The following is a 12,510-nucleotide window of genomic DNA, read 5'->3' on the forward strand; positions in this document are numbered from 1 at the left end:
GAGACAGTGCCTTTGATTTCGTGTCCTTGAGTACTGAGTAGCTAACCACTGCTGCCCCAGTGTAATGAGGGAAGCACAAAAGAAGAGCAGCAGAGCTTGAAATAACTGATTCCTGAACCTGACAATTAGCACTGTTATTCCTGTCCTCACGTTGTCCCCACCTGCACACTGTATATTGCTTGCTTCTCATGCAGGATCACACTGTTATCCAATAAGTTCAGCCTGCAGGGAAAACATGGCTGGATTAATTAGAAATAGCTATCAAAGAGGTTGTTGCCATGTGGTACAGAACTGTGCACATTTGTGTTCTCAGTACATTCCTCTAAAGGAATAAAAGATATTTTTATTTCGGTGGTCATAAGCATTCCTGTCCACGTTCCAGAGCCTGTAAGGACCAGCAGATAGTACACATTCCCTGGACCAGAGGGTGTGGTTGGAGGATGCCTTTGCATTTGTAGTATGTATTTTTGTATGCCTCTGTAGTGGATTTAAAACATCACTGAATTTTTAAATATGATCACTCATGTGAAAGCCATCATGACTGACAACCTCACAACTGTAGCTTACTTTTCCTAGTAATTTTATTGTTCATCCAGAACATAGAGATGTTTAGTTCTCTACTTTTGAGAATTTATCTCGCTTTGAAAGGAAATTAGCATGTTTTTTTCTTGATCTAGCATCCATCATTTCATCATTTGCTTTTAATTTGAAATTAAATGCCCTTTAAAAATGATTGCCTTCAAGGGAAGGAACCACATTACATAACACACAGTATCCAATTGAAACTGAACTGAAATGTGTGAATCTGACGCATTTCACAGGATTTTGAGAAATACTTCAATTGATTTTTGAAAGCGTCCTGAAGGTGAAAGGATTCTATTCAAAACTGGCTTCTTAACTTGTCTCTGGAAGGCAGCTTACCCTACCAGGTTGTGCTGCTTGCATGAATGGGTAGCACACATTCAAACAGCGTTACTGCCTGTATTCGCAGTACCGTTATCTGGCCATTAATATTTTAGAATATGGATTCAATTCGCATTTGATACTTGCTTCATTCTTAATGTGCCCTGCTAAATCCTCTTTTGGGAGCTAGTAAGCAAGCACTTAAAAAAAACATGGTAGATTTAATGACAATTCACTGTTATCCTTCAGCTTCTCAGAGCTGAAGGAATTTTTCTTGCCATGTGACTCCTCGGCTCAAGCCTGAGGCAGATGAAAATGCATCACATAACATACCCTTCAGTCCAGGCTCCTTCTCGTGTTTGCCAAGAAGGTTTTGCTCTCTGTGGCTCTCCCCTAGCCCCTTCTCAGTATGTCTGTGCCTCTTACCTTGTGTCAATGAGAGTGGCTTGGCCAAATGAAAACACTTCACCTTGATGTGTGGGCTGCTTTATGTCACACCCCTGTGCTGTTTCTGTCCTAAATTATTTTTCTTCTGTGAAAGTTTATCCTGCCTGGCTTTCCACGGGCAGCTTTGTTTGGAGGGTTGCAGTGCTGTGTCTCCTCTAAGTAAGGACCAATTGATTCCCTCTGGTGTGGCTTCGTGGCTCTTCTCTTGTACTGATCACTGATAGAGAAAATTGTGATTTGTGTGTGTTTAATCATTGGTTTAATTTAAATATGTATAGATCTGTCTGTAGTAGTAAAATGCAAACCCTGCAGAGACCCTACAAAGGTAAGTTATCTGTGTCTTTTAATTTCCTGGATAAAACGAATCCATGTTGTCAGCCTACTAGAAGATTGTCACTGGAGTTTTTGGAAAACTGGATTCCAGAAAGTAATGCTTGTGCTTCCCAAACAGGATGTTTTAGACCCTTCTGACATCTAAAGAACAACGCAAGTGTTTGCAGCAGCACACAAATTGTTGGTCATCTCCAAAAGCTGGTTAAAAACCTCAGGTTTTTCTCAATTACTGTGGCTTACTGGCAAGTATGCCTTGCTCCTGTCCAGATGTTTCACATAGGCGGAGAGGTTTGTGGGGAAATTTGGTCTAATTTGGAAATAGGTACAGCTTTATCTGATGTGGTTAGTACTTGAGCCACCAAAACAGGAGAAGAGGGCATTTTTTCTCTGCAGGAGCCTTCAGGATTGCTTCCCAAAGCTTTTTGAGTGACCTGTTGTTCTTCAACCAGTGTCCAATTAGCATTGGACAGATTACTTCACTAATATTTGTTGTAGTCATGAAAAAGGGAACCTTTAAAGAAATGTGGCCTCCAGCGATCTCCACCAGCAGCAGAAAATTTAATGAAGTCATCCAGATGCTCTTCAAAATTTCAGCAGAAGCAAGCAAGCACATTTAGCATGAGATATCTGCCTTTCTGCCCATTCACAGCTGTAAAGTAAACAATGTCAAGCACATGAGGAAGACTGAGGGCCTAATTAGAAAATAACTTAATGTGTATTTATTTAGCATGCACATTAATTATGTTTTTTACTAAGAATTAAAAATGTTTCTAAGTATTTTTAAGTGCATAAAACTGAACAAAGAATTTTTACTGGGATTTTTATCTGTGAAACTTGAGGAATCAGCAGGTAACACTGTGTCTTTTACTCCAGTGCTTCAGCAAAGAACTTCTGGATCAAAGTGAGAGGTTGTTCTACTGACATGTTGCCTAATAGAGTGGTAATAGAGTGGTAATAGAGTGGTAGTGGTAGTGAAGTAGATTTTGCCTACTTCAGTCACAGTGTTGTAACAGCACGCAGAACAGCTTTGCAAGTTTTATGCTTCAAGCTGCTACAGAAGTTTGTCCAGCTTGAAAAATGTGGTGAGCTAATCAGCTAAATGCTGTCGTGTTTTTAATTTGATAGAGGTTAGCTGATACCTCTGGTTTCCTTCGCTTCTATGATGCATAAATTTTTAGTGGATTTAAGGATTACCTTCAGCAATTTGAGAAGCAGACCGGATTCCCATGCCATTGCTCCTCACACCTTAACCATTCGCAGCTATTCCCATCCCAGGATACATGCAGCACTGACTCATCTTGGAGCATTTCTCCTCTCAGGCACAAAATATTGTTGTTAGAAGCTTATTTTTCCCCCTGTGTTTATCCACAAAAATAAAGAGAAACTTGCACTGCTAGAAAAAAAATAATTCAGAAACTTGCCTCAGTTGTATTAAAAATGAGCACTGGATGGAGATACCCATATCCTTAAGACCACACAAACATTTTTGAGAGGAAAAGTTTTTAAACTCATTCCTTGAATGCATTTGAACAGAGCAGTGGGAAGAGCTGGCTGCCTCTGGAGCTTGCCTGGCATGGCAGCTTTTAGTGGGGCACAGCTGGGTCTTATGTCTCCAGGAATCTGCCCAGAGATGTGGTGGATGCCTCCTTCCTGCAGACACCCAAGGTCAGGCTGGACAGGGCTCTGAGCAACCTGATCTACCTGTGGATGTTCCTGTTCACTTCAGGGCATGGACCTGATGGCCTTTGAGGGTCTCTTCCTTCTAAAAAGATTCTATGATTCTATGAATTTCAGCCTGCCCAAAATTGATGTGAGAAATGCCTGACCTTTGCCTCCTTTTCCTCTGCCTGTCACTGTGCAGGTAAAGATGCTACAGTTTGGGCACCATGAGAGGAGCAGCAAAGGGAATTCACCACTGGAGTTGGGCTCTGCCCTCTGCATGCACGGTGTGTTCAGGGTTTCTGTGCATTCATTAATCTCATTAACTGTTTCTATTTCCCACCCCAATCTGGAGAAAAAAATAAATCCAAGTTGTGAGGACTTTAAAAGCTCTATTTTATATGACAAATGGTTTACAACACTCCTAAAATTTTGCAACTTTGCCAGGATAATTGGTGTCTTGTGAATTACAGTGGTGTATTTCTCCATTGTGTGTCCCTCAATTATGAGCAGATTCTAAGCTCTGCAAAAGAAAGACTGAGAAGCTGTTCTTGCAAGTATCTGTTTGAATGAATACTGATTCATAGCTTTCTTACATTATAATTGTAATACATAATTATTATATAAAGTGGTCCATTGAGAGCCAAATGGTTGTGTAGCCTGTGCGTTGCAAGGCATGTGCCAAATGGCTGAGGCTGAGGCCCCAGTAACTTTAGACTAACTGCAGAACTATGAATTGTGCAACATGACTTAGAAATCGTTAGCTGTGGAAATGCTGGATCGTCAAATGGAGCTAAACAGGCAAAAATTATACTCCCACAGTCCAGTTTGCCTTTAGGGAAGAGTTAGTGACTCGTTTCTGCAGTAAATAAGGAGTTGCTTTTAGAACCTGCCAAGTAATTGAATATTTTTTTTCATCCAAAATAACCTCTAATTAAAAGCAAAACAAGCAAGCAAAAAGTCTGTTTTTTTTTAAGTAGAAGGAGAAAATAAAATATTTCTATTTTTAGGGAAAACAAATTCTATTTCACTAACAGATTATATTTTGAAAAGTATCTAGGTAACACTGACAAGTCTCCAAAGGGACCTCTGAGTGTGAAGTCAGCTTTGGGAAAACATTTAACATTTTGAACTTAAGGTTTTCAGCTCATTCTCCTCTCTCAGGTGAGAAAGGAACCAAAGAGGGAAGACCTACCCGTAGTCTTTAAAGCAAGAAGCCCTAAATTAGTAACCTGGTATCTAAAAAAGTACCATACATGGTAGTAGAATTCACAGATTAGTTCTTATTTTAACTACTGTGTAGCATAGTGTAGACTTTGTAGTAGTAGAAACTCCACTGGCAGTATCATCTTGACATAAACCCAGTATGCTGACAACTGGATGTGTATCTGCTTGAAGTTTAATTTCAGTCTTCCTCTTTGCACTTTCTGGAGTCCATCTGTGGAAAAGGTCTGTCCTTGCAACTCAACATAGAAAAAATAAATGTTTAATCTTCGTGCAGGACTTGTGTTCTAAATAATAATCCATACTGAAGCCTTAAATAATTTGTAATAGATGAAAGGTGCTCATGGATTTCATTGATTCTAAGGCAGTTTCTTACACACTAGAGAGAAAATGCTCTTTCAGCATCTAAGTAAAGCTATCTCTTGCTACTAAATCCATAGAGAAAGATGGAGATTTGGTCAATAGCAGGGTCTTTTTCCATAAAACTCCAGCAATTATTTTACTCCTAGCAATACACTGTTATGCAGTAAATACTGAACTGGAAGCTGTGTTGAAACTATACTAAGATTTTGTGGGAAAGGAGGGTGAGGTTACACTGAATGTAAATCTTTGTTTCTCCTTCAGAATTGCACATCTGTTGGGAAAATGCACGTTCACCAAAAAAAAAAACGAAGTGAATGAAAGCTACCTGGGCCAGCTCTCTCTGAAGCCTCACTGTTGTTTCAAGTCATTATTTCTTCATTTTTTGTAGGAGAGAATTTCGATCAGAGTCCTTTAAGAAGAACCTTCAAGTCCAAGGTTTTGGCACATTATCCTCAGAACATTGAGTGGAACCCCTTTGACCAGGATGCTGTCAACATGGTAGGTAAAGAAATTCTCTTCTCAGGCTGTTTTCTGACAGCTTCAACTCTAAAATGGTTCCTGGGTTGTTTACAACAGAATGTTCGTATTGTAACCAGTAGGGATCTTCTGCTGGGACTAAGTGCACCCATTGGGCATTCTGCTTTAATTGCTTTAGAGGGAGAGATATTGTGAAAATACACAGTGCTTTCAAGCAAAATGAAAGGAAATTTTGTATTTCTCTCATGAGTTCTAAGTAAATCTACAGTGTGATGAAACAGATCTAACCTCCATCTCAGTAACTGACTGAGAAAGGTGTAGTCATCCATGACGCACATAAAATCAAAGAATCATTAAGATTGGAAAAGACCTCCAAAATCATCCAGTCCAACTGTCAACCTATTACCAATATTGCTCACTAAGCCACGTCCCTAAGTAGCACATCTCCATGTTTCTTGAACACCTCTGGGGACAGTGAGTCCACCACCTCCCTGGGCAGCCTGTGCCAGTGCCTGACTACTCTTTCTGAGAAAAATTTTAGGAGTATCCTAATGCCCAACATCAGATGGGGAGGAGATAAACCAAGGAGTTCTTAAGATACTAATGTTCATGTGAAATTTTTCAGTTCAAAAAAATCTTGTTGCTCTGTATAACAAGGAAGAGAAGAATCTTTTGTTGGATGATAACTTTTTATGGTATCTCTGCACTAGTGCATCCTTTCTACATCTTTCCGCATAGAATTTGTGAGTTTGTCAGTCTGGCTAAGTCTCAAGAAGAGACTTAGTGACAGAAGAGGAAACAATTTCTGAAGTTTTGTACAGGGGCAGTGAGAATTAAAAGACCACTGGAAATTTTCTGAGAGAGTTTATATTCAAAGGGTATTTCCAAAATCATCAAAGCACATGTTAAGACTGTCTCCTGACAAAGGCAACACATTATTGTTGTTTCACAGAGTTATAAAATGTCCGGAGTTGAAAGAGATCTCTGGGATCATCTTGCTCCAACTCCCCTACCAGAGACAGGGTTGCCAACTGCTAGATTAAGCACTAGATCAGATTGCCCAGGGCTCCATACAACCTGGCCTTGAACATCTCCAGGATCCACAGCCTCTCTGGGCAGCCTTTTCCAGCACCTCACCACTGTCTCAGTAAAAAAACTTCCCCATGACATCTAATCTAAATCTCCCGTCCTTTAGTAAGTTAAGCTTCCCAGGACAGAGAATAACTTGTTTTATAACTTCAAAGTGAACAGTTGTAATAGTATCATTAAAGCCAAGTCCATCCAAGTCCATTTGTTTTAAAAACTGTCTGTTTAGCCTAACTAAAATAGGGAAATTGGGAGCCCCTTCCCACCCCACTCAAGTTCAGATGTGCTTCAGACTTGAGGATGGTAGGTCTACATACTGGCTACTTCAAATTAGAATCAACTTCAGCTTCTGGTGCAGAGATGAGATCAGGAGCATCTCCTGGCCTAACAGAGACCTGGTGAACACACAAAAACCAAATGGATTTTGGAAACGTATTCTGAATGGCATTTAGTTCACATTTTGAATCTTCTCTGCAATAATGAAGGTCTGGAAGTCTCCAAAGATCGTTTTACTTTGTATGGAATTGATTTTGTTTTAAATTGTGCCAAGTATTTCACATGAAAACACGAGAGCAATAGGTAGCAATGACACCGAGAGCTGGCACAGTGGCACTGCAGTCATGTGTAGAAAGGCAGAGAAGAGCCTGAGGCCAGTATCAATCACTGTGCCCACTGACAGCTGGGAATTTCCGTCCTCTGCTTCCAAATGTGCTCTGATGGAGATGGTGTGATATGTGGGTTGGTCTCTGTACTACTTTGCATACATAGAAGGCACAGAGCAATCAGAATGATGTTCGATAGGCAGTTAGGATGATAATAACTGCTGAGGCTATTTCTGCCTTTTAGTTCTGCCTCTGAATTAGGGCTGATCAGAGGAGGAGTGATGGGGTTGGGCAGCAGGAATATGACAGCAAGAGGCGATAGCTGGAATGGCTGCATTATTTGTCTCTCGCATTGAAAATGTCTCGTATTCATAAAGTATGATCACATTGTCAGACAAAAATGGAATACTAAAAGCAGGGAGAGAACTATTAAAATAAAATAATTGAACAAGCTGTATTCATCTGAAATCAAATAGCTGAAGAACACAGCTTTCATGTACAGTGTCTTCAGAGGGGAAGAAAAAAGCGTTTACTAACAGCAGCAATATTTAATGGTCTTTTAAATCATCTTTTTGAAAACTTCTTTATTGTTTTGATCTGAAACATCATTTAAAGTAATATCCACCTCCACAGAATCCCTTGAGGCAATTATTGGCCTTTCTGATCTTGCCTTGCTGTATTAGTTCTGCCTGTGTGTTTGCTTTGTGTGAGTTTCCAGAAGCAATTTTCCTCAGAGAAGAAAATGCATAAATCCTTGAAGGTTAACTTGAGAGAACTCAGCGCTGCTGGATGCCTTGGGAATTTCAATTGCCTTTTGAAACCATCCTGTCACTTTAAAAATAACCCCCTGAAGTCCTGAGAAATCACTCTGCCTGCGAGTCATTTTTTTCTCTCTTTTAAAGTATTCAGAGTTCTATTTAATAGGGAAATATTTCTTTCCCCCCACACTGCTTTCAGTGATTATCCCTGCCTACTGTCACATGCTATCTTCTGTGACCATTCCGTGAGTTATCTCTCAAACCAAACTGAAGGTCTCGGTACAGAGCAGCTGTGAAATTGTTAGGAACTAATACTCCTACTTCAGTCCTTTTAGGTATGTAAATAACCACATATATTCCTGGAGTCCAAGAAAGCGTTGTCTGTTTAAAATTTCATCTACTGAAATAAAATAATTACAGGTTACTTTGAAAGAACGAGCCTTAATTCAATGAAAAGCCTCCGTCTCTCCCTCCCTTCCTCTCTCCTTTCCTCCCTCTTTCCACTCCCTCACCCACAGCTCAGGCTGGATGTGTGCAGCACATTGGGAGCATGAAAAATATACAGGTGCTTAAAAAGTGAAGCAGAGGAACTAATGGAGAAGAGGTGAATCATGCTGATGGGCAGTGGTCCAGGGGGAGCCTTTGGTTTAGAAACATCTGAAAGTGGTGGTTGCTGGCAGAGGGCAGAGATTACAGCCTACGCGTCCTGCCTTCATGCTTCAGTGTTTAAGGGGAAAAAAAGCATCTCCTGCTCATCGATTCTAGAGAGGAGGTATTGATTAATTGATTATTTTTTTGTCCTGTTTTGTTACAGCTTCCTTTTGCTTTTTCAGGCAGCGCTGATTATGAGCCTCATGCAAGCATGATTTAATTCCCTATTTTCCCTCTGATAAATATGTTTAAATATTCTTGTAAGTAGTGAAATACTCTGGAAATGAAAATCCAATCCTTGGATCAGCAATCTTGTGTAGTTTTCTGTGTTGTACACAGAAAACATCCAAAATGCTTTTTGCCAACTCTTTTCTCTGGCATAAATAAAAACACAGCTATGAGGGAGTGATTGATGTCCAAGGCACTAAGGTGAAAGTTTTCACGCTTTAGCTGCAAATGTGAAGCTCTCTGCATTGCTTGGAAATGAGTGCTGGTCATTCCTTTTGATCTCAGTAGCTTAAGTGGCTCTTGGTCATTCCCTTGCCTCAGTGCTCTCCTGTATTCTCTTGCTTTTCCCATGCCTTGTTTGAGGTCAAACCCAGCAGTCTCCTTGTCAGGGTTTGCAGCTAGGGACTTAAAATATTGATATTCTGCACATGCTGAGGTATGGCAGAAACTTAATGGGTGAGAGTTCCTTTGTATGTGCGCAATGAGTGTATCAGAGAGGAGAGAATAACATTTAAGACTTGTAGGAAATAAATTTAGCAACTGTTTCAGGTCATCTGAACTTCCCTGGTGTTTATCCTTTCTTGTTTGCACCAGTATATATTATTATTTGCATATCCATGTTTGTTTTTGTTTTTGTTTTTTTTTTAAAGCAAAGAAAATATGATCTGTGACTGATAGTGCAGGGATTATAACCTGTGATTTCAGACTATTCAGATTTGATAAGGCTATAGCCACTGTTGGACTGGTCAGGATGAGATGTTAGGGGAAGTGCTCAGCTGAATGGAGGCTCACAGCATTTTTGACAGCTGTCTTCTAGTGTTACCTTTTGGAACAGCGGGAGTGCTTTGAAGGGTCTCCCTCTCATCTCTCCTTTTCTTCAGATAGAAGACATGAAGGAAGCTTTGTTTATAAGCACACTGATTTGTTCAGATCATAAGAAGTTTTGTGTTGGTGCACATTCCAACATGTTTTGCTGGGTACTTGTTATTGTGTATTAGATAGCTGATAGAATTGCTGAGGAATGCCTGGAAAAATGCCTCAAGTTATCATCAGGGCTGTGTCTCAAAGAAACGCTCAGCACAGTGTAATCACTGCGATACATTTAGCTGTATGCTTAATCAAAACTGAGGTTTTCATAGATTACTTTTTTCCCACTTCTTCCTTCTGCCAATCTAAGCTGTTCTGTAGTACTTACAGAGAAAGGTAAATGTGTTAGCTGTCCATCAGCTGCTTTATTTTCTTTAAGAAAATCAGGGAAGATCAATGAATTACAAGAATTCTGCATAACTCGATTTTAAAGTACTGTGAGCACAGTGTATGCAAGTGAGAACAAATCTGAATGTCTTCATATGCTGCTTAAACAAAAGAGACAAATGCTACACAGTAGTAATGAAGATAGGTCATAATGACTTAATAGATGAGTAATTTTGAGGCTTTCATCAGTCATGACTCTCTCTTCTTTTAAGTAGCACCTGTTTTAGGCTGTTTGTTTTTGGGTTACCTTTCAGAAGGACTATGTTTAATAACAACAGTTTGTTATGATGCAGTGGAAGAAAGAAAAGTGCCCATAAGGCGAAGGTAACAAAATAAAATTGTAACTTAAATCACTGTTTCTTTTCTCTCTTCCTCAGCTATGTATGCCCAAAGGGCTGTCTTTCAGGACACAGGCTGACAACAGAGATCCACAGCTGCACTCATTCATAATCACCAGAGAAGATGGCTCTCGTACCTACGGGTTTGTGCTCACCTTCTATGAGGAGGTCACGAGCAAGCAGATCTGCACGGCCATGCAGACTCTGTACCAGATGCACAATGCTGAGCAGTACAGCAGCGTCTGCGCCTCGTCCTCATGCAGCATGGACTCCCTGGCCAGCAGCATCGATGAGGGCGATGCCACCTCCCTCGCCAAGCTCCAGCGGTACAACTCCTACGACATCAGCAGGGACACGCTGTACGTCTCCAAGTGCATATGTCTCATCACCCCTCTGCCCTTCATGCAAGCCTGCAAGAAGTTCCTGGTCCAGCTCTACAAGGCGGTTACCTCCCAGCAGCCGCCACCGCTGCCCCTGGAGAGCTACATCCACAACATACTCTATGAGGTGCCCTTGCCGCCCCCAGGCCGGTCGCTGAAGTTTTATGGGGTTTATGAGCCCATCATCTGCCAGCGACCGGGACCCAATGAGCTGCCACTCTCTGACTACCCGCTGCGGGAAGTCTTCGAGCTGCTGGGGCTGGAGAACCTGGTCCAGGTTTTCACCTGCGTTCTGCTGGAAATGCAGATCCTCCTGTACTCGCAAGGTGAGAACTCCTCCAGTGACACACGTGGGTCTGCTCCCACTAGGCAGTTCCTGGGCAGCTGCAGTTGTGGGAGCTGATAATAAGCCGCTGGTTTTCAGCAGATTTGTTAAACACAAGTACATAATGAAAAAATGCGAGAGAAATGAGGCTGTCCTAATGAAAGCACTAAATAATTGTTTCCTCCAGGCAGTCTAGGTGCCGCTTGTTTAATTATGCATTGTATTTATCACTTGTGACAGCTAGCAATAGAATTCACCTAATTATCATCCTTACACTGCCCTTGATCGTGCTGCAAGACAGCATGAAACTAATCCTATCTTCTGCAAAAATACCAGAAATACAGGAAATATATCTTGCAGAAAACACTTCTGCTGCTTTCATTTTGAACTTTCAGCAGCATATTGAAATTCAGTGAGACTTCTTTTGTCCTGTATGATGGGATACATTCTAGTTAAAGCGTGAATAGTTTTTAGCACTCAGAGGCTGAAGGTTTAATGCTGCATTGGGTTTGAGCAGAGACAGAGGCATCCCCTCACAGTCCTGATTGAAGTATTTTATGACAAGATTGCTGGTGCTTATTTTTGAGGCATTTATGACTGCAGTTGGCAAAGGCTAGCTGTGCTGGCTGTGGTTGTTTGCACAGAGCCTGTACACACTACAGTGTGCCAGCAAGTTTTTGAAAATCTGGCTCCTACCTTTTCTCTTCTGGTTTTCTTTCTGTAATGCTCTCCTGTAAGTTTTGGGAATCTTTAGTTAGTTCTAGGCAAGCTCTGAGGTTTCAGTCTCCGTTGCTCTTTTCTGTGTGTTGGTGGTTGAGCCTGACATTAGAGCTAAAAGCTGTGTGTGTGACTGCTGAGCCAGCATGCATGGCAACAAAGAAACAAATCAACTTCTAGCTTCCTGATGGCTTTCAAGGGGATGTCCAAGAGGTTCCATGAAGTTTCACTGGATGCCTGACCAAATTATTTTGGTTCCCAAGCTGTTTCTGTAATCCTGAACTATTCAAATATGCTTTGGAGAAGAAGTTAGGGGGAAGAACTTCGGTCAGACTACTATGAACAACATGAAGCTTAAAGGTATGAGTAAATTCTAACAAAAATGAGCAAAGATATTCACACCTAGTCTTCTCAGGAGGTGTGGTTCAAGCAACATCTAAAAAACCAGAGAGCTTGAAATTGAAAACAGTGTATGATGGGTGGTTTGAGATAATGAACTTCAGGCTCCAAAATTGAATACTTGGTTTTATCATGTAAAAGAAAAGGTCAGGAAGCATGTAAAAGTAATACTAATGAATAAAGGACTCCGAATGGAAAAATGCTGGGGGAAGTGGAAGGAGGATATTTCTGAAAACGACTGAATTCAAAGGGTTGTCTGTTCTTTGTGTAGCACTTCTCCACACAAACTCCAGGGGTTTGCTTTCAAGAACCAGAAATGAAGAGCTTTAGCTGCTCTCAGTTTGAAGTGTGAGCAGAAATCCTGCT

General features: G+C 40.9%; 1 protein-coding gene across 6 annotated transcripts in view; it reads left to right on the forward strand.

Moving 5' to 3' along the window:
• Positions 1 to 12,510, forward strand: part of DENND5B (DENN domain containing 5B) — a 111,343-nt gene that overhangs the window by 45,591 nt on the left and 53,242 nt on the right. For all 6 annotated transcript variants that reach the window (XM_042889578.1, XM_042889581.1, XM_042889580.1 and 3 more), the window contains 2 exons: positions 5,318 to 5,427; positions 10,363 to 11,029. In XM_042889578.1, coding sequence (XP_042745512.1) covers positions 5,318 to 5,427; positions 10,363 to 11,029 — 777 coding nt within the window. The remainder of the gene's footprint in view (positions 1 to 5,317; positions 5,428 to 10,362; positions 11,030 to 12,510) is intronic.

Source organism: Lagopus leucura, unplaced genomic scaffold, assembly GCF_019238085.1.
Source record: "Lagopus leucura isolate 7727_CA_CO unplaced genomic scaffold, USGS_WTPT01 Super-Scaffold_100159, whole genome shotgun sequence".
In the NCBI taxonomy this organism is placed as follows: Eukaryota; Metazoa; Chordata; class Aves; order Galliformes; family Phasianidae; genus Lagopus; species Lagopus leucura.